This window comes from Biomphalaria glabrata, chromosome 1 (assembly GCF_947242115.1).
Source record: "Biomphalaria glabrata chromosome 1, xgBioGlab47.1, whole genome shotgun sequence".
Classification (NCBI taxonomy): Eukaryota; Metazoa; Mollusca; class Gastropoda; family Planorbidae; genus Biomphalaria; species Biomphalaria glabrata.
The window spans coordinates 72,093,449-72,113,894 of NC_074711.1; the positions used below are offsets into that span (position 1 = coordinate 72,093,449).

Sequence of the window (20,446 nt, forward strand, 5' to 3'; positions counted from 1 at the left end):
CATTAGGTTCCACCAGCTCTGAATATCTGGTCAGATGTGGAGGGTGTAAAGAACGCTGAGTTTGTTTCAGCCACATGCTCAGGTTTTTTTTTTTTTTTTGGGGGGGGGGGGGCTCATCTAATAAATGTCTAATATGAACTGTATATTTTTTTTATTTACATATCCTCTTGCACTTTTGAGATGATTTATATTGAGCGCTTCAACTCATGAATAAACAGAAAAAGAATAATAGGCCCCTATATAATAAAGAAGAATAAACAATAATTAAAAAAAAGCATAAGATTCAACAATACCAGCTGTATCATGTTTCATTTGAATAGAACTGGTAATTTATTATTTTTATTTGATTTCAAATAAAGGAAATAGCTTCCACATTATATAGTTGTAAGTGCGAAGTTCTTCCCCTTAGACATGCTGTGTTTTTTTTTTGTATGATTTCTTTACATACTGCTAGTTTTAGTGATTTATCTGCATCATCATCTTTTTTGAACTGAAGTCAGTATATTGTATAAGATGAGAAGTGATTTGGTATACATTTCTTTGTCGTCTGTTCGACGTGTCTTGTAGATTTGTGTGTTAGCTTAGTTTTGTTTGTTTCAAATTTTGCTATAACGTCTTACAAACGAGTGTCACTTGGGTCACGTGGTCAAGGGGAAGCTACTATTTTTATTTCTGTCAGCTCGTAGATTGCAGAACTCTCCTAGCTCACACGTACCACTTAGTTGTCCATGAAAGTGCTAGTTAAGCCCCCTGCCTGACGTCATCAATCGATGTCGGGTCGAACCGAGGGACCAATCCTGCTGAGAATCGATACTCCCCCCTGTCATGCCTGTACTCCCTCAAACTCACCACCAACTTTCCATTCCCCTCCCCCTTTCACCTCTCTCTCGTACCCTTGTCAAGTATGGCCCAAGTCGAGTTTGAAAATATCTACAAGAGTGCCGGACTAGGGGAGGGAAGCGATGAAAAAGCGAAGAGAGAGTTACAGTTTTCAAAGGCCGGCATTGTCCAGAGTATTACTAGTCTAAAATCTAGTCAGATGTTCACGATATTATTACTCTCTCTCTCTCTCTCTCTCTCTCTCTTCTAAAGCACACACACTCTCATCCTAAAATGCAATTCATACTTTGATATCTGCTCAACAAAACAAAAACTACAACTCACAAGCACAAAGGAAACAAACAGAATTCTAATTTCCTGTCTTCAGCAACTTACATGTGTTTCTGATCGGCTTGGCACATCTTGTTCTGGATCGGATGTTTCTAAATCTAAGGATTGAAAATAAAATAAACAATGTTCAAAACATGTTAGTTAATGAAATCAAAACCTTTAAAATAAAAATGCAGAAATCTAGGACACAACCGAGTGAGACATTTCTGTTCATGACATTAGTCCTACATGTCACTCGAGATTGTAGATGACAACTAGACTATATGCTTAAGCAGAGACATAGTTTTTTAACACAACACTTTGGCCTTCTGCTATGATTTTTTTTTCAAATGTAGGGAATTGCAAATAGCATTAACAACAAAAAATCGTCTCCCAACAGCTTAAGATTATCCTAAACACATAGTAACATAGGGCGAGCATAGCACAATTTATAGAACTGAATGTCTTGGTGAGCATTAAAAGTTCAAAAGTCCAGCCCCATCAACAGACCTTGCGATCTATACAGCAGATGATGTAAATGTCATCTGTTTCTATGGTTGACGAGCGTGTTATGTGGCGAGCACAACGACCAACCGCTTTACTTTCCCCAACCAATGTCAGGTACCCATTAGAGTTGAGTGCGCCCTTAAATTAAAAATCCCAGTCATCAGAGTGATTCTAACCCGGCACAGCTCGGTTCGGAAGCTAAGCGCTTTACCATTCTGTTTGGGGCATTAATTTCGGTCATCGTTTAAGCCAACGTTTAAGCCAATGTTTACTGTATTAGGACTAGTAGTCAAGTGTTAGAATATATTTGAACGAAGAAAGTCTTGATGGCAACGTAAATAATCTCACCAGAACATTTTGAAAAACAAAACACTGGGTGGAATGAGCGCCTCTGAAAACTTGAAAACTAAATCAAGATGTTTTACCAAGAACCAAACTAACCGTTTACTCTTAATTGAAATGTACTGTTCTTCCTGTAACCTAAATTGACTAGTATAGGCCTACCTATTTTTGTGTGATCAGTGTCTGGTTTGTAGTCCCACGGATTAACATCCATCATCTGACTTGTTGCATAACACATCTCTTGGAGAGTGGCTACTTTACTAAAAAGTACATCAAACGTAGACAGAAAACACAAGTTTTTGAGGACATCAAATATTTATGAATAATGGAAATTATTTTTCAAGAAGTAAACACACCAAATACTAAATATGAGAAAGATATTTTAGTCGTCAAGTTTTCATTTCTACTACTTCAAGTGCCAGGCTTCGTTCAAATGTTGACTCTTCAAATGTTGACTCTTCAAATGTTGACTCTTCAAATGTTGACTCTTCAGATGTTCTCCCAATTTGTTTAAATATATTTTGCTATATTGTTTTTATAGACATTTTTGTTTGTTTTGTATTGCTATCAATTTTAAGTAAGTTTATTCTTTCCTATGACCCAAAGTTTTCTTTAGACAACACTTATTTGTAGCCTCTTTGAAGTGGTAGACTCACTTAAAAATAGATCTATATAGTCTGTCCCAACTTCCTGTCCCTTTTTTTTTACAATCTCAAACTAAAAATATAATTTATTCTTTAAAATGGAATTATGTTTTGTACATTGACAATAAATTAAGAAATAAGCCTACACGTAAAATGGGCGGGAAATGGAAATTACCGTTCTAGTGTCGTAAACTCTTCTTGGTCAGCCATCTTTCTGTCTGGAATAGCATGCTCGTGTGAGTCTGTCGCCGAGGCACATTTCTTGTGGACATAGCATTCGCTGACCCCCGTCTGGATGAGTGCTGTGTTGGCTGCAGACGTAGAAGAGGTCATAAATATGAAAAGACCAGCTACAACAGCTTACAACAGCTTACAACAGCATACAAATGTTTATTTATGGTGCACAATGAATCGTTCTTATTATATCCATATTTAATTTTGTTGTTGTTGAATTAATGACACAATGTCCCATCAGCTACAAAACCCATTAGATCTATACAGGTTTCTGACTTTCTCATCTTCTCTGAGCCCGTTGTCCATAATCCTTATATCCCCCCAGATCTCATTTTCATTAGCCACTTTAGCCCTAAAGACCAATTTGTCTTCATAGCTTCTGGACACATAATAATCCACTCACTTGACAAAACGCCACAAAGGGATTTGTTTACCCCAGCTGCAACGACGCCCCATTTACATAGTTTTCTTTTTTGATGCAATCGCTGTTAAGTAATTTACTTCTAAATAATGGTTATTGCCCTTTAATTCTTATTTCTATCATTTAGTTATACGTAATTTCTATTTTATCTTTACTTCTATAATTAGATTATTGGTTATATATTTTATTGCTGCTTAATCTTTACTTCTAGGATTATGTTAGGGGTTATTTCTTTCATTGATCTTTAATTTTACTTCTTATATCTTATCTTATCTTATTTAATACAGACGTTATTTCAAAAAAGATGATTACGTCATACGCGTCATGCATTTAGTCATGCATAGTAACCAATGACCTAAATTCTGCCAAGTCACTGGTGTTCCTGGCTAGCTCAGGCAACCCATTCCATGCTCTAATAGCACTAGGGAAGAAGGAGCATTTGTATAAATTTGTCCTAGCATATGGTATAAAGAATGCGCCCTTATCTTTGTGTCTTTCTGAGTATTTTATTAGATTTTGTATTTGAAGATTATGGTTCAATGTTTTGTATATAATTGCCACTTTACTTTCGAGTCTTTTATCCTAAAGGCTTTCTAAATTTAGTGATTTTAATAAAGGTGTTACTCTAGTCAAATGTGAATATTCGGTTGTTATGAATCTTACTGCTCTATTCTGTGTCTGTTCCAGTTTCTTAATGATTTCTTTTATTCCTCTTTAATCTTTACTTCTAGGATTATGCTAAGGGTTAATTTTCTTTAACCTAGCTTTTACATTAGTTGTTTTTTTTTAATGCCTTTGATAGATAATTTTACGATATACACAAACTAAAAGCTTTTTTTTTTTAGATTATTTCTTAAGGTGAACAACTTTATTGACCATTGACTGTCACAAATGTATGCTTCGATACTATTGGAGTGTGTATTCGTGTACAGTAAATATCCAATCACTATTGTGTCGTTCGAGTCCTCACCATGACTAATAATGACTTCTGTTTCTTTTTCTTTTTTTTTTTTATACCTTGTATGATTTAGCCTCTTTCGTTCTTTATTCTTGCATGAAATCGAAAATATCATTCTAATATATAGATCTATATGTCGAATACTAGTGTGTATCGAATACAAAAAAGTATCGAAAGACCTACTTACAGTCCCAGAGAGGAAACACAGATTGGAGCATCATAGATCTGACAAACTCCGCCTGAAGCATCTCCAAGCAGGCTACAAAGATGCGGTACAAGCGTTCCAGGTCTTCCCGCTCCTCCTCTTTTGATCGTTTGCTGGGTAGACACAAATGTACATTGAACATTTCAAGACTTAAAGAGTTAAACAGGAGGATATTAGGTTAATGCCCTTGATCACAGAAATAAATTTCGTATTCGGCGTTTTCTCCGCCATATTTGTTTTTGTTTACATCGGCTCCTAGTTGTGAAACACTTGCTCGTTTTATGTGCAGACATCAGCACTAGAAACTAATGAAATGTTAGGCTGTATTACCAATGTCTTAGTCTAGGTGCCTTTTGTCATAGGTTAAAACTTTAGATCTTCTAGTCAGACATCCTTTTCTCTTTATCTTTCTCTCTCTCTTTATTTCTTTCTCTTTGTCTCTCTCTTTCTTTCTTTCTCTTTGTCTCTCTCTTACTTTCTCACTATGTCTCTCTATTTCTTTCTCTCTCTCTCTCTCTCTTTCTCTTTGTCTCTCTCTCTTTCTTGCTCTCTCTTTCTCTCTCTTTGTCTCTCTCCTTGTCTCTATCTCTCTTTCTCTCTCTCTTTCTATTTCGCACAATAAAAGCTAAAGGTTAGTCTATGTCGTTGGGGGGGGGGGGAAGTAGGATGTCTAGACGCAAGTAACTTTCATCGTCATATCAATTTCAATATTATAACGAAATCCAATTCGCAGTTGGTGTTGTTGTTTTTTTTTGTTCAAACGGACTATTGGGTAGTTAAGCTATCTTACATTGAAATGGACCCCCTTAAACCCTGATAATGCCACTACAGGTTATAAAGTAACTTGTAAGTGTAATATTCTCACACATTTTGTAACATTCTCATACTTTTTTTGTAACATTCTCACATATTTTGTGACATTCTCACACATTTTGTAACATTCTCACACATTTTGTAACATTCTCACACATTTTGTAACATTCTCACACATTTTGTAACATTCTCACACATTTTGTAACATTCTCACACATTTTGTAACATTCTCACACATTTTGTAACATTCTCACACATTTTGTAACATTCTCACACATTTTGTAACATTCTCACACATTTTGTAACATTCTCACATATTTTGTAACATTCTCACACATTTTGTAACATTCTCACATATTTTGTAACATTCTCACACATTTTGTAACATTCTCACACATTTTGTAACATTCTCACACATTTTGTAACATTCTCACACATTTTGTAACATTCTCACACATTTTGTAACATTCTCACATATTTTGTATGTATCCGATGAGCAAACTTAAATGACTTCATTAGACGATCACGAATATAATCGAGTTTATTTCATCCAATCAACGTTCGTTTTCCTACTTGTCAATGAGGGCTACTCAAGCTAGCCCTATAGTATCAACCCATTCATTTAATTTACATGCTCATCCACCGACTCAATCACCGACTCAATCAGCGCCTCAATCGCCAAGGCAGCAATCTTAGCTCTTAGTTCACTGACAAAACCCACTGGTTCAGAATGCACTCTCAATCAACTAACGCACAGCCCATCATTTAATTATCCTCATCTCACAAATGGAGCCCGCCACCCCTGACCTAGAGAAGCTATTCAGTCGCTCCATTAAGTGAACCACTACTAGGCCTATTGGCACGGAATCATTTCAAAAAAACCTTCTCTTCGTCCTACAGAATACTTTCAAGCTATTTACCGAACCTAAAACCTTTTTTATTTCAATATCTCATTACTTATAACTTATCCAGACAGTGACCTCATGAGGGATGCAACCACCTAAAGACAATTATTATGTCAATAAAGAAAAAGAGGCCTAAGGCCCAAGGATTCCTATGATGATAAAGCTAAAATTGAATAGCGCAAATTCTGAGGTTTCCTATTAAAAAAGAAATCTTCCTACCACGCATACAGTCAAGCTAACCCAGGGGTTCTCAACCTGTGGGCTAAGACCATCAGAAATTTTGGTTTTTCGTCTATTTTTCTTTACATTTTTGTGTTTTCGGTCATACGATTTCTTTAGTGTTATATCAAGCCCATTTGTACCATAGATGGTATACATTAAAGATACACTCTTTTTTTTTGTGTAATTTAAGAACAACTGTATTTTACATTAAATAAAATTACATAGGGACATTAACGTGGCCATAATTAATACATCATGGATATCAGAAATATACATTGCTTTTTTTTCATACAAGAAATAGGTGCCGGTATTCAGTAATAAAGTAATAAACTATAAAATATACACATTGAAATAGGTGCCGGTACGCCGTACCGCTGCGTAACGTTACAATTTGATTGGTTTTACACTATTGAAATTGCATTTAAGGCCTACCTCGGTCTATGAACGAAATGAATTGTAGCCTACGGCTGAGGTCGCCGCCTAGTGGAGAATCGTATTAGGGGGTCGCCGAGCTAAATAGGTTGAAAACCGCTGAGCTACCCGGACCAGGTCAGATAAATAACGTAGGTCTCTCAGACTCAGAGACCAAAAACCCTCAAGTCATTAAAAAAAAAAATAATTCCTCAACCCGACAACTCAACCAATGCTACTCATGTTACATTGATTTAATTACCTCCCCTACGCGTCTCACACCTCATTTTAAAACATTTATCATCAAATCACAGACACCTACAGTATTGATCACTTTTTCCAGTCACCCGGACCCTTCGCTCCACACCTCGGATAATTTAAAAATGTCTCTACAACACGGCACTATCACAGGACACAATAAACCATTCACACACACAAACAAAATCTCTGCTACGCCCAGCAAGTCAGTTTGTTGGGGTGTTGATTGAATGAAATGTTCGTCTCAAGAACGAAACGTGTCAGCTTAATGAACGCTGGTCGGCTCTTCAAATTCAGTTAGTGTCCGTCTTATTCAAAGGTCTTCCAACTGGTCACCGGTGACGTAAATTGGCAAATCCAGTTCAAATTGATTATGGTACAATAGTATGGACATCACGTGATATTTTGATGACAACAAGACATTTCTTCAGTCAGACATTGAAAAATGGAAATATTAAAACGCACTGAGAGACGTTCTTTTCCATTTGAAAATTCTCACGTGACTAAATCGGCCAATCCTTCATTGATTTACCCCAGCATTGGAGCGGTGACTCCATCTCTCATCAAGGACTTCAAAAGTAAATAAATAATATAGCCTAAGTTGTATTAGTTATCGTTTTTCTTGACTGATTTCTTGAACGAGAAATTGAGAAATCGAACATTTTATTCAAAACTCTTGTTTTCTTTTTAGCGTCAAATTAGATTTAATTTTTGAACCTTAGTTTGGTATACCACTAAATTACTACATCGTCTTTGATATGCTGTACCGTCTCTCTACCCCGAAATCAATAGGTTAAACTATCGATACTATGTACCACACATTCAATGCGTCTCCCCCCCCCCCAAAAAAAAAAAACGCGTCTATAAAATTGGAATAACTGGACATTTTTTTTCTAATTAAAAAATAAAGAATGGCAATCAACAACAGATGTCGTGGCAGCAGTGTCATTTACAATGTCAACGTGAGACTAACACAAGCTGCCTTACCTCAGGAGTAGTGGCATCAGCCGACGTTTGCATAGTTGAACCAGGTCAAAGACTTTGACGCCCAGACATTTCAGCTCGTCCCTCAAGGCGTACGAGTCGCAGACGGCCCCGAGACCCATGCTCATGAAACAGTACACGGCCACCTCTTTACTCAGGCTGTTGACAAGCTGAGGAAGAGGAAAGAGAAACAGGAAACTGAAAGCAATACATGATTAGAAGGGGGAAGGGGAGGAGGAGGAGGAGAAAAAAAAGTTGGCGGGAATTTATACAACAGATGACGTAAATAAGAAACAGAAGATACAGACTCAAACAAAGAAAGTAAATTGTTAGCTTCGAACGTCATGGAGACATGTTAAGTCTTGGGGGGAAAAAAAGATTTTCGATAAATATTTGGTAAATATCAAGCAGACAGAGACTATGTTTGGACGAACTAAATACATTTGGAAGCAGAAGCAACAGCAGACGTTATAAGCAGAAGAGGCGAAACTGCCAACTTTGGTTCTAAGGTTCATTCTAGGCATCAGTTGAGACAACTTTATCAACACTATTTTGAACTCCATTTTGTGGTTACGTCAAGACTCAAAACAAGAGACGCAGAAATAGGGCACAAGTAGCTGGTCAGGTGAAGAAGGCCAAGTACAAACCAGAGTGTTTATGTGTATTGATTGTTGATGTGTATTGATTGTTGATGTGTATTGATTGTTGATGTGTATTGATTGTTGATGTGTATTGATTGTTGATGTGTATTGATTGTTAATGTGTATTGATTGTTGATGTGTGTTGATTGTTGATGTGTATTGATTGTTGATGTGTATTGATTGTTGATGTGTATTGATTGTTATGTGTATTGATTGTTGATGTGTGTTGATTGTTGAAGTGTATTGATTGTTGATGTGTATTGATTGTTGATGTGTGTTGATTGTTAATGTGTATTGATTGTTGAAGTGTATTGATTGTTGATGTGTATTGATTGTTGATGGTGTGTTGATTGTTGAAGTGTATTGATTGTTGATGTGTATTGATTGTTGATGTGTGTTGATTGTTAATGTGTATTGATTGTTGAAGTGTATTGATTGTTGATGTGTATTGATTGTTGATGGTGTGTTGATTGTTGATGTGTATTGATTGTTGATGTGTATTGATTGTTGATGGTGTGTTGATTGTTGATGTGTATTGATTGTTGATGTGTATTGATTGTTGATGTGTATTGATTGTTAATGTGTATTGATTGTTGATGTGTGTTGATTGTTGATGTGTATTGATTGTTGATGTGTATTGATTGTTGATGTGTATTGATTGTTGATGTGTGTTGATTGTTGATGTGTATTGATTGTTGATGTGTATTGATTGTTGATGTGTATTGATTGTTGATGTGTGTTGATTGTTAATGTGTATTGATTGTTGAAGTGTATTGATTGTTGATGTGTATTGATTGTTGATGTGTATTGATTGTTGAAGTGTATTGATTGTTGATGTGTATTGATTGTTGATGTGTATTGATTGTTGATGTGTATTGATTGTTGATGTGTATTGATTGTTGATGGTGTGTTGATTGTTGATGTGTATTGATTGTTGATGGTGTGTTGATTGTTGATGTGTATTGATTGTTGATGTGTATTGATTGTTGATGTGTATTGATTGTTGATGTGTATTGATTGTTGATGTGTATTGATTGTTGGTGTGTATTGATTGTTGTTTATCTGGTAGAAGTGTCGATGAAGTAAGATCTAGAACTCAAAGAAACGTGGACCATAGAACATTCTAGACTAGAAGAACATGGATTCATGGGTTTTCTTAACTCTTGAAGAGCATGAAATGGTTGTCACTTTTAGCTCAAGAGTTTCTGCATGTATCTCTAAATACTACCAGAACTCCTAGATCTATATCCCATTGTCCTTAGGTACGAGACTCACAGACGCACAAGAAATTGTCATCAAGCGTCAGGGGTGTATCTGGTTGAGGAGGAGTAACCCCTAACCCTATGTCCAAAACCATATTTAAATGTGGTCGTAGTCCCTTGTAATCATGGTATTCATTTAGATCTATATACTGGAGGAGGGGAATAAAAGTCTTTAAACGCTTGACGGGTAAAAACAATTATCTGCCATACCAACCTTTCTAAGAAACCAAAAAGGCTACGCCTTTATCAGGACCGGCCTTATGCAATTGAAGGCACTAGGCAAAGTGAATAGGGTGGCCCCAAAAGAAATTAAAAAAAAAAATTAAGGCAGAAAAATAGGCAATGAATTAAAAACCTTCCTGTTTCCAAATCTAAATCAACAATTAAGTTCAATTCATATAGCGCCGATAGCAGGAATGCACTTCAAGGATGATTCTTGATCACAAGACCAGAAATAACTTTTCCACATCTCACCACAAGGAAGACACAATGATCTTCTAACAAGTAGATATAAACATTCGGGAATATGCTCTGTAGAGTCTCATAGCTATAGAACTAAGCTAGTAGACGTAGAGCCATAGCGTCCTGCTATGCTTGAGATTTTATCCATATCTCGCTATTTCTTCTATAAACAAAATGTTGAGCCCTGTGCGAGCACTTTGAATGTCTACTTTATAAGAATAGAAAAGTTGTCGGTTTGAATGTGCAATGACATGTTAGTTTATACTTTCGTCTTCTCGTCCTCAAATATACCAATACAATTTTTGTGCGAGGCCCACACCAATCGGAGATCCTTAATGGCGGCTTAGTTTCTATTCCACAAGGTCGGCCGTGCCGCTGTATAGAAGAAAGCAAAGGTTACGCCTCTATATGTAAGAAAACAAAAAGGTACGCCGCTGTATGGAAGAAAACAAAAGGTTACGCCGCTGCATGAAAGTGAACAAAAGGCTACGCCGCTGTATGGAAGAAAACAAAAGGCTACGCCGCTGTATGGAAGAAAAAGGCTACGCTGCTGTATGGAAGAAAACAAAAGGCTACGCCGCTGTATGGAAGAAAACAAACGTCGACGCCTCTGTAAGTAATTAACGCTTCTGATCATTGTGTTTCCAATATAAAGTGTATCTACTGCTCTGGATCTCAAGTCTTCCGAGGGCTAGATTATACTGAAGGGGCTCCGGGAGATAATCGATATAAGCATCATTCAACTAACGAAGTAGACTGTCCAGATTGAGAAGTTATTGCCACCTTCCCAACCCCTGCCCACATTGGCACATTTTTTTGTTTCTATGCCGGTAAACGCTCAACTCTCCATAAGAACAAAAATATTATGTTTATTTTTATTGCAGTTTTTATATTCACTCCTCTTTATGAGTAGTTAGAGTTATTTTTCCTTTGTAGAGTTGTTGTTTTTTTTTAATCTGCTAATTTCATCATCATATACAGAGTTTGATTTGGCTGTTGTCGTTAGCAACCGTAGCCACGCCTAGCAACAAGTTTTGTTTTTTATCAACATCTGGAAGAGGAGAAAAAGAAACAAAATGATTTCGCCAATGAATGCCTAGTAGGTGAACTCCATGTCCGAGCGTATCATTTGGCAGAAGGATCAAAGAATGTCAAGTCACATTAAAGTCATTAGTGTTGATGGTTGCTCGCTCGATGGATCAGGTTTGTGAACTGAGGCCACATCAACTGTGAAACGAATCAAAACTAAATCCGGTGATAACAAACACAGAGAGAAAACATGACGTAACATTGAAACAACAAAATAGACAGTGCGCTATGGTCCAATCACTTTGTGGACCAGTGTGTGTGTGTGGGGGGGGGTATCCGGGGGAAGGTTTCTGTGCCGTCCTTTCAAAACCAATTTAAAAAACAAAATTGCACGAGTCTAAATACAAACTGAAATTCTTTGAGCCTCCATGCTAGCAACTTATAAATAAAAATAGGTGTTATAGACTACTGTTATAGACTACTGTTATAGACTACTGTTATAGACTACTGTTATAGACTACTATTATAGACTACTGTTATAGACTACTGTTAGTTAATATTTTTTTATTTTTTTATTTTTTTGCGAATGACCTAATTGACACAAGGCTTATCTCCCCTAAGTCTAGTACATTTTCATAACAAAACAAAATTAATTAATTACAACTAATGGATTAATAAATTGTTTCGTTCCTTTTATTGATTCATGTGTTGTCATCGACAATGAAAAATTTTGCAAAAGTTTCAACTTGATCCGAGAAACGGAAATTGGAGAAACAACGTGTCCAAGATTCCACCAAGACAGAGAGTAAGTTGATGTAAACTTTGTTAAAATACACAAAAATTAATGAGAGAGAGAACACGAGCTAGATGTCCAGGTCAACCTGTTCTCAACTTTTATATGGGATGTGAAGTCTGGAACAATGTCACGTGGTAGTGGTGGTTCTGTCAGCATGTCCAGCTTCCCTTTCTATGACCTCCCACGCGCCTAACTCACCACGACACACATACACGCACAGACAATAAATTGTACGAGGAAGGGAATCGATAATTGTTAAGCCTTACGGTGCTACATACCCCTGGTCATGTCAACAATCTTGACCAGTGGCCGTGCTCGGACTGTAGAGCGCACTGCTTTAGACGTCGTCCAACTTTATGTCAAAAGGTTTTATTGAAATCAGGCCAGGCCATTACAAATACCAAAGTCTCAGTAATTTGATCTGAGTTACACACACACACACAAAACTGAACCCTGCAATGCAACGTATTATAAACAATAAGAAAAAGTAGGATCTAGTTCTATATAATTTAATATGCAAATACAAACTCTACTTTACATTCTGTCAGCACAGGCCATAGAGTTACACCACTAGGAGACCAGAATGTTTGCTGTATACGTTCATCGTTGACTTTGTTTCTTTATAAGAACTTCAAAATGACATTTATGTATTCCAGTTCACAGCCAAGATGCCGGGACAAACAGAGTGCTAATAGAACAAAAGTAGAGGAGCATGGTTGAGATCAGAGAAAGCTTTTGTTTTGTTTTTCTTGAGCTTTGTATCACTTTCACAAACTCCCTACAGTAGAGGCACCAGTTTATACACTAAATAATTCATTCACTTGATAGTAGAAGATATTGAAAAGGTATTAGCTACGCAGTTCAGTTAGGTTCACATTAGAGTGGCAAATATTAGTGTCTGTCGAGAGATCAAAAAGACTTGTCACTGTCTGCCAGTGCGAAGGTAAAGGAGGTATTGCAAGTGACTTACACATTTTGTCAAATCCAACATACATATATATATAGATCTAGATATATTATAATTATATATATTATTATAGGTTTAGTACGGGATTCGTCTAATCGGGAATTTCCTTTTAGCGACGCAACTTTTAATTGCACATTTTTTTAGACGGAAGTAGTTCTGGGATAGTAACGGCAGTTGGAGACGCACTCTTCTAGCTTAGGCAAGACGTTGTTTTTAATAAGGAACTGTTGACAGTGGACGGAGCCTCTTCTTTATGAAGTAAAGGTATATTTTAAGTTGAACAAGCTTCAGTTTTATCAAGTCATTTTTCTAAATGTATTATATGTGTAGTGAGTGGTAGCGAACCGCAAGGCCAGAGCGTGAATTATTAATAATTTTTAAAGTGCAGTTCTACATTTACACCATACAATATCACCACCACAACAATATATATATATACAGAGAGAGAGAGAGAGTGAAAGAGAGAGAGAGAGAGAGAGATTAAATTGTGTTTCGAAAAAGAGTCCTGTAATATAATTTTTTTTCCAAGCACAATTGATTCTAGATATCGACTTCACAATTTGTATGTAATAAATAACATTGTGAAAATACCGGACATACAAACAGATTTGAATTGATTTGTCTTGAAACAACGTTTGAAATTGACTTGGCATGAAATAAGGTTTTGAAATACCTGCTCCAAGCAGTTTAAGTAATTAGTATCAGGTACAAGGTATCTTACCTGAACAACTTATTCACTACGTACGTCTCAGTTCTCTCCCCTCTCTCCCTCGCTACCCCTTTGGGCCAATAGTTTCTTCCAATCTGTTATCTCCCTGGTTCAACCAGGTTCTACAGGATGTTATCTCCCTGGTTCAACCAGGTTCTACAGGATGTTATCTCCATCATTCAACCAGGTTCTACAGGATGTTATCTCCATCATTCAACCAGGTTCTACAGGATGTTATCTCCATCATTCAACCAGGTTCTACAGGATGTTATCTCCATCATTCAACCAGGTTCTACAGGATGTTATCTCCCTGGTTCAACCAGGTTCTACAGGATGTTATCTCCCTGGTTCAACCAGGTTCTACAGGATGTTATCTCCATCATTCAACCAGGTTCTACAGGATGTTATCTCCATCATTCAACCAGGTTCTACAGGATGTTATCTCCCTGGTTCAACCAGGTTCTACAGGATGTTATCTCCATCATTCAACCAGGTTCTACAGGATGTTATCTCCATCGTTCAACCAGGTTCTACAGGATGTTATCTCCATCATTCAACCAGGTTCTACAGGATGTTATCTCCATCGTTCAACCAGGTTCTACAGGATGTTATCTCCATCATTCAACCAGATTCTACAGGATGTTATCTCCATCATTCAACCAGGTTCTACAGGATGTTATCTCCATCATTCAACCAGGTTCTACAGGATGTTATCTCCATCATTCAACCAGGTTCTACAGGATGTTATCTCCATCGTTCAACCAGGTTCTACAGGATGTTATCTCCATCATTCAACCAGGTTCTACAGGATGTTATCTCCATCGTTCAACCAGGTTCTACAGGATGTTACCTCCATCATTCAACCAGGTTCTACAGGATGTTATCTCCATCGTTCAACCAGGTTCTACAGGATGTTACCTCCATCATTCAACCAGATTCTACAGGATGTTATCTCCATCATTCAACCAGGTTCTACAGGATGTTATCTCCATCATTCAACCAGGTTCTACAGGATGTTATCTCCATCATTCAACCAGGTTCTACAGGATGTTATCTCCATCATTCAACCAGGTTCTACAGGATGTTATCTCCATGGTTCAACCAGGTTCTACAGGATGTTATCTCCATCATTCAACCAGGTTCTACAGGATGTTATCTCCATCATTCAACCAGATTCTACAGGATGTTATCTCAATCATTCAACCAGATTGTACAGGATGTTATCTCCATGGTTCAACCAGGTTCTACAGGATGTTATCTCCATCATTCAACCAGATTCTACAGGATGTTATCTCCATCATTCAACCAGGTTCTACAGGATGTTATCTCCATGGTTCAACCAGGTTCTACAGGATGTTATCTCCATCATTCAACCAGGTTCTACAGGATATTATCTCCATCGTTCAACCAGGTTCTACAGGATGTTACCTCCATCATTCAACCAGATTCTACAGGATGTTATCTCCATCATTCAACCAGGTTCTACAGGATGTTATCTCCATCATTCAACCAGGTTCTACAGGATGTTATCTCCATCATTCAACCAGGTTCTACAGGATGTTATCTCCATCATTCAACCAGGTTCTACAGGATGTTATCTCCATCATTCAACCAGGTTCTACAGGATGTTATCTCCATCATTCAACCAGGTTCTACAGGATGGTATCTCCATCATTCAACCAGGTTCTACAGGATGTTATCTCCATCATTCAACCAGGTTCTACAGGATGTTACCTCCATCATTCAACCAGATTCTACAGGATGTTATCTCCATCATTCAACCAGGTTCTACAGGATGTTATCTCCATCATTCAACCAGATTCTACAGGATGTTATCTCCATCATTCAACCAGGTTCTACAGGATGTTATCTCCATCATTCAACCAGATTCTACAGGATGTTATCTCCATCATTCAACCAGGTTCTACAGGATGTTATCTCCATCATTCAACCAGGTTCTACAGGATGGTATCTCCATCATTCAACTAGGTTCTACAGGATGTTATCTCCATGGTTCAACCAGGTTCTACAGGATGTTATCTCCATCATTCAACCAGGTTCTACAGGATGGTATCTCCATCATTCAACCAGGTTCTACAGGATGTTATCTCCATGGTTCAACCAGGTTCTACAGGATGTTATCTCCATCATTCAACCAGGTTCTACAGGATGTTATCTCCATGGTTCAACCAGGTTCTACAGGATGTTATCTCCATCATTCAACCAGGTTCTACAGGATGTTATCTCCATCATTCAACCAGGTTCTACAGGATGTTATCTCCATCATTCAACCAGGTTCTACAGGATGGTATCTCCATCATTCAACCAGGTTCTACAGGATGTTATCTCCATCATTCAACCAGGTTCTACAGGATGTTACCTCCATCATTCAACCAGATTCTACAGGATGTTATCTCCATCATTCAACCAGGTTCTACAGGATGTTATCTCCAATGTTCAACCAGGTTCTACAGGATGTTATCTCCATGGTTCAACCAGAATCAACAGGATGTTATCTCCATCATTCAACCAGGTTCTACAGGATGTTATCTCCATCATTCAACCAGGTTCTACAGGATGGTATCTCCATGGTTCAACCAGGTTCTACAGGATGTTATCTCCATCATTCAACCAGGTTCTACAGGATGTTATCTCCATGGTTCAACCAGAATCTACAGGATGTTATCTCCATCATTCAACCAGGTTCTACAGGATGTTATCTCCATGGTTCAACCAGAATCTACAGGATGTTATCTCCATCATTCAACCAGGTTCTACAGGATGTTATCTCCATGGTTCAACCAGAATCTACAGGATGTTATCTCCATCATTCAACCAGGTTCTACAGGATGTTATCTCCATCATTCAACCAGGTTCTACAGGATGTTATCTCCATCATTCAACCAGGTTCTACAGGATGGTACCTCCCCTCCCCCAAGCAATACATGGAAATCGATATCAGATTACTGGATAAACTTGTCCTGTTTAAAAAGAGCATCAACTTGAAATATTGCGTTACGGAAATAGAGTTTGAGTTGAATCTGTCCTCACTTCTAAGTTCATCAATTCGGAGATGTTGACATCTTTCCAACTTGTGCTCTCCAGCGAGGAGATAGCATCACTCGACCCACTATTTACCATTAGCACAACTTATCGACAAAACAGTTATCAGCTAGTACTTTGAGAAGCTATCTTATGACAATACAAGTCTCCAAAGTCTAAGTCTAGAAGCAAACAAAGAAACTAAAATAGGAAAAAATCGATGAAAACATTTTTTAAAGTTAACAAAAAAATTGAAAGTCTTTTGCGTAATGAAGTATCCAAGTGAGAAGACAGTTGGTATTGTTCAATTGTTGTATTAGAGTTCTGAGAATTGTTCCAAATAATAAGACCTCCCTACAATTAAGCTGGAAAACAGATAAGACGTGTGTGCGTAGAAGTTTTATAGATATTTATTTTCTTGCCTTTCATCATAACAACCTTATTTGTAAAACAACGACTTCGGTTTTATTTGAAATACACAAATGTGATATAGCGTTTCCTAGAAGCCATACTATGACTATTATAATTGATGATATAATTAGATTTAGATTTAGAATAGATCTAATAGATTTAAGAAGTTCACCATTTGACCACTACATGAAAATAAATCTAACGACTAGTGCAACGAACTAGAAGTCTATCATTAAAATTATCTGTAGGCTACTTCTAAAAAACAAAAATCCAAATGAACAACAATGGCGACTGGCATGAACGCTGTGACGCAGTCTCGGGTGTTCTCCCCCGTGTCACTAGACTGAACAAAGTATCTGCACTGCGCTGCACCAGTCAATGTACACACAGGGAAGTAACTCCAACGTCAAGTCACAAACAAACTCAGATCTCAATAATTACACCTGTTGGTTTATCAGCTTAAAAAAAAGAACTTTTCTCTTTAGAATGGATTCTTAATGTAGCCATGTCAGCGGTGCCTAGTAAAGCAGTCGTCAGCTGTGCGCCGTGAGGCCGTTGTAACTGTTGTGCGTCATGGGGGAACCATGTCGACTGTTCGTCATAAGGTAACCTCATCAGTTGTGTACCGAAAGGTAACCATGTCATCTGTTCTTCATGGGGTAACCATGTCATCTGTGTGTCACAGGGTAACCATGTCAGCGGTGTCATAAGGTAAACATGTCATCTGTGTATCATGGTATAGTCATGTCAACTATGTGTTACCCTGTCAGCTGTGTCTGAAAATATTTGCTACATTTGTTCCTTTTAAAAGTGTTCTAGAATCTTGTCTCACTTCTTTGACTTTCTAAGACTTCAAAGTATCACTCAAAGTATCACTCAAAGTATCACTCAAATGGTTTGATTGCGATGCAAAGTATGATGGATTGAATAGACACCAGTTGGGAAAATAGTATCGCAATATTTCTGTGTCACAAGAAAGTCTCTGCTATTCATTCTCTGCAGTGAAGCTCCAGACTCAATCTGACCCACTGTAGTGTGTTTCATCGCGACTATGTTGAGCTCTGTTTTACCATTGTTTTATATTGCTGGTTGTCTTTGTCAGATTGTAGAAGCTCCAGTTTTGTTTTCATTCAAGCCAAACACGAGCACATACACAGGAGACAAAATTTAAATTCAGTTTTAAAAGTGCACACTTTTTAACGAAAAAAAAATATATTTTTTTTGAACCTTCGTTTTACTCATTTTTACCCTATTCATCTAATCCTCAATTCTCTGAGGTCACAGAAGATTCCGTCTCAATATCAAAGCCACAGAAAGAAAAATCCTTTGATCGTATTTGATTGGACAGAGAAGATGGAACAAACAGATACACACATACACATACACCCTCACACATACAAACACACATATACACCCACGCAAATACAGACACACCCCCACACACCCACCCCCACCCACACACACACTTACAGATGAATCAATAACTAAACTGTCAATCTGGTCTCAGATTTTTGTTTGAAAGTTACAAGACAACATCTCGACATACGGACTGCAATTCAATGTGATAAAAGTATTTTTAAAAGTGATTCGACTTGATTTACATCTACGTATTTATATAGGCCATGACAGTGTTTTCTTGAGGGGACCTAAACCTGAAGTACATAGTTCAATGTTTACTTCAGTTCGTACAAATAGACAATATTAACAGATGAAAGAAATAATTTAAAAAAATATATATAAATCAATTCCTACTTCATTTAGAAATAATATAGTTAACTAAATTCATATTTTATTTTCATAATTTTACAACAATTCTAACTCATAAAGGTATAGGATCACTACACAAAAGTGGCAAAATAACAAGGTTTTCTTTTCTTTGCATTCTCCATTTCTTCAATCATAAAAAAGATTATGTCTTAACCCTGCACAGGGGCGGCCATATGCAAAAGAAATATTAATGTTACGCAATAATAAGAAAAATACAGTACTGTAATTGAAAGCTCCACCGGGTCTCATGCGTGCAACACTGTGATTCAATAAATGAAACAAGAAAATTATTTTTTAAAAAAAAAGCTTATATTAAGTGTAACTGTATCAATTATTTTGGTTCAGTCATTAAATTTGTAATAGTTCTAGACTAACAATGATAATTATGTACAATTAGAAATATTTTTTACCAATATTATTCTTTTTGTTTTGCGCAATGTCATGCTATTCGCTTACTCAATACGCTATGATCCTATCACTTGTCTGCACCAGATGGCAAGGGTGGGGGAGAAAGAAGGGGGTATCTGTGTGAAGGTTACTGTGATCGCTTTTATAAAGAAAAAAAGGTGTATTACTTGAATTCGAACATGAGGGCTCAAGCCAATCGACTAACCACTGTGCCAGCGAAGAGCTTATGAAAATAGAAGGTATCATAGCTACATATTGCTAGTTTCAAAGTTTAAAGCGACGACCTAATTTTCTACTCAAAGTAAAAAGGGGACTAATTCAACGTATACCACCACATCTGTCGAGTACAATTTTTTTCCTTTGTTCAATATCAAACAAAATAATTAATAACAATTGCATAATTAATTTAAAAAACAAAAGGTTTGTGATAGTCAGGTCCCACATAACTAACAAGAGTTTTTAATTTTACAAAAATTATGGTTCATTACAAAATATTACGTGATTTCTAAATTCGTCTTTTTTATGTCCTTTATTTTAACTATTGTGTATCACGTGACTAAAATGTTAATCGTATGTAGCGCGCGTGTCACCGCGCTGAGCACCCATAAGCATTAATCAATAGGAAGTTATTAATCGGATCTACAGGATTGCCTATTCACACACAGTCACAGAAAACATCAGAATAACTGAACGGAGCCGCAGTGACACTGTGAGGGGACTAGAACATGATTTATGGCGCATCGGGGGTGACGTTGATGGGGCGAGAGGTGGCGCATCAGCACTGCTCTGCTTACGTTGCAAGGGATTGAATGATTTCGCTTAAGTCGTTGTTATACTCGACACCATAACTGTGTTTGCATTGATTTGCGGATCCATAGCTCTCGGCTCAAAGACGAAAT

At 37.2% G+C, this 20,446-nt stretch overlaps 1 protein-coding gene across 6 annotated transcripts in view; it reads right to left on the bottom strand.

The window, feature by feature from the left end:
- Positions 1 to 20,446, bottom strand: part of LOC106058280 (regulator of G-protein signaling 9-binding protein-like) — a 98,017-nt gene that overhangs the window by 1,628 nt on the left and 75,943 nt on the right. For all 6 annotated transcript variants that reach the window (XM_056012747.1, XM_056012730.1, XM_056012741.1 and 3 more), the window contains 5 exons: positions 8,057 to 8,223; positions 4,443 to 4,573; positions 2,818 to 2,953; positions 2,161 to 2,258; positions 1,216 to 1,268 (listed from right to left, as the gene is read on the bottom strand). In XM_056012747.1, the coding sequence (XP_055868722.1) occupies positions 1,216 to 1,268; positions 2,161 to 2,258; positions 2,818 to 2,953; positions 4,443 to 4,573; positions 8,057 to 8,223 (585 nt within the window). The remainder of the gene's footprint in view (positions 1 to 1,215; positions 1,269 to 2,160; positions 2,259 to 2,817; positions 2,954 to 4,442; positions 4,574 to 8,056; positions 8,224 to 20,446) is intronic.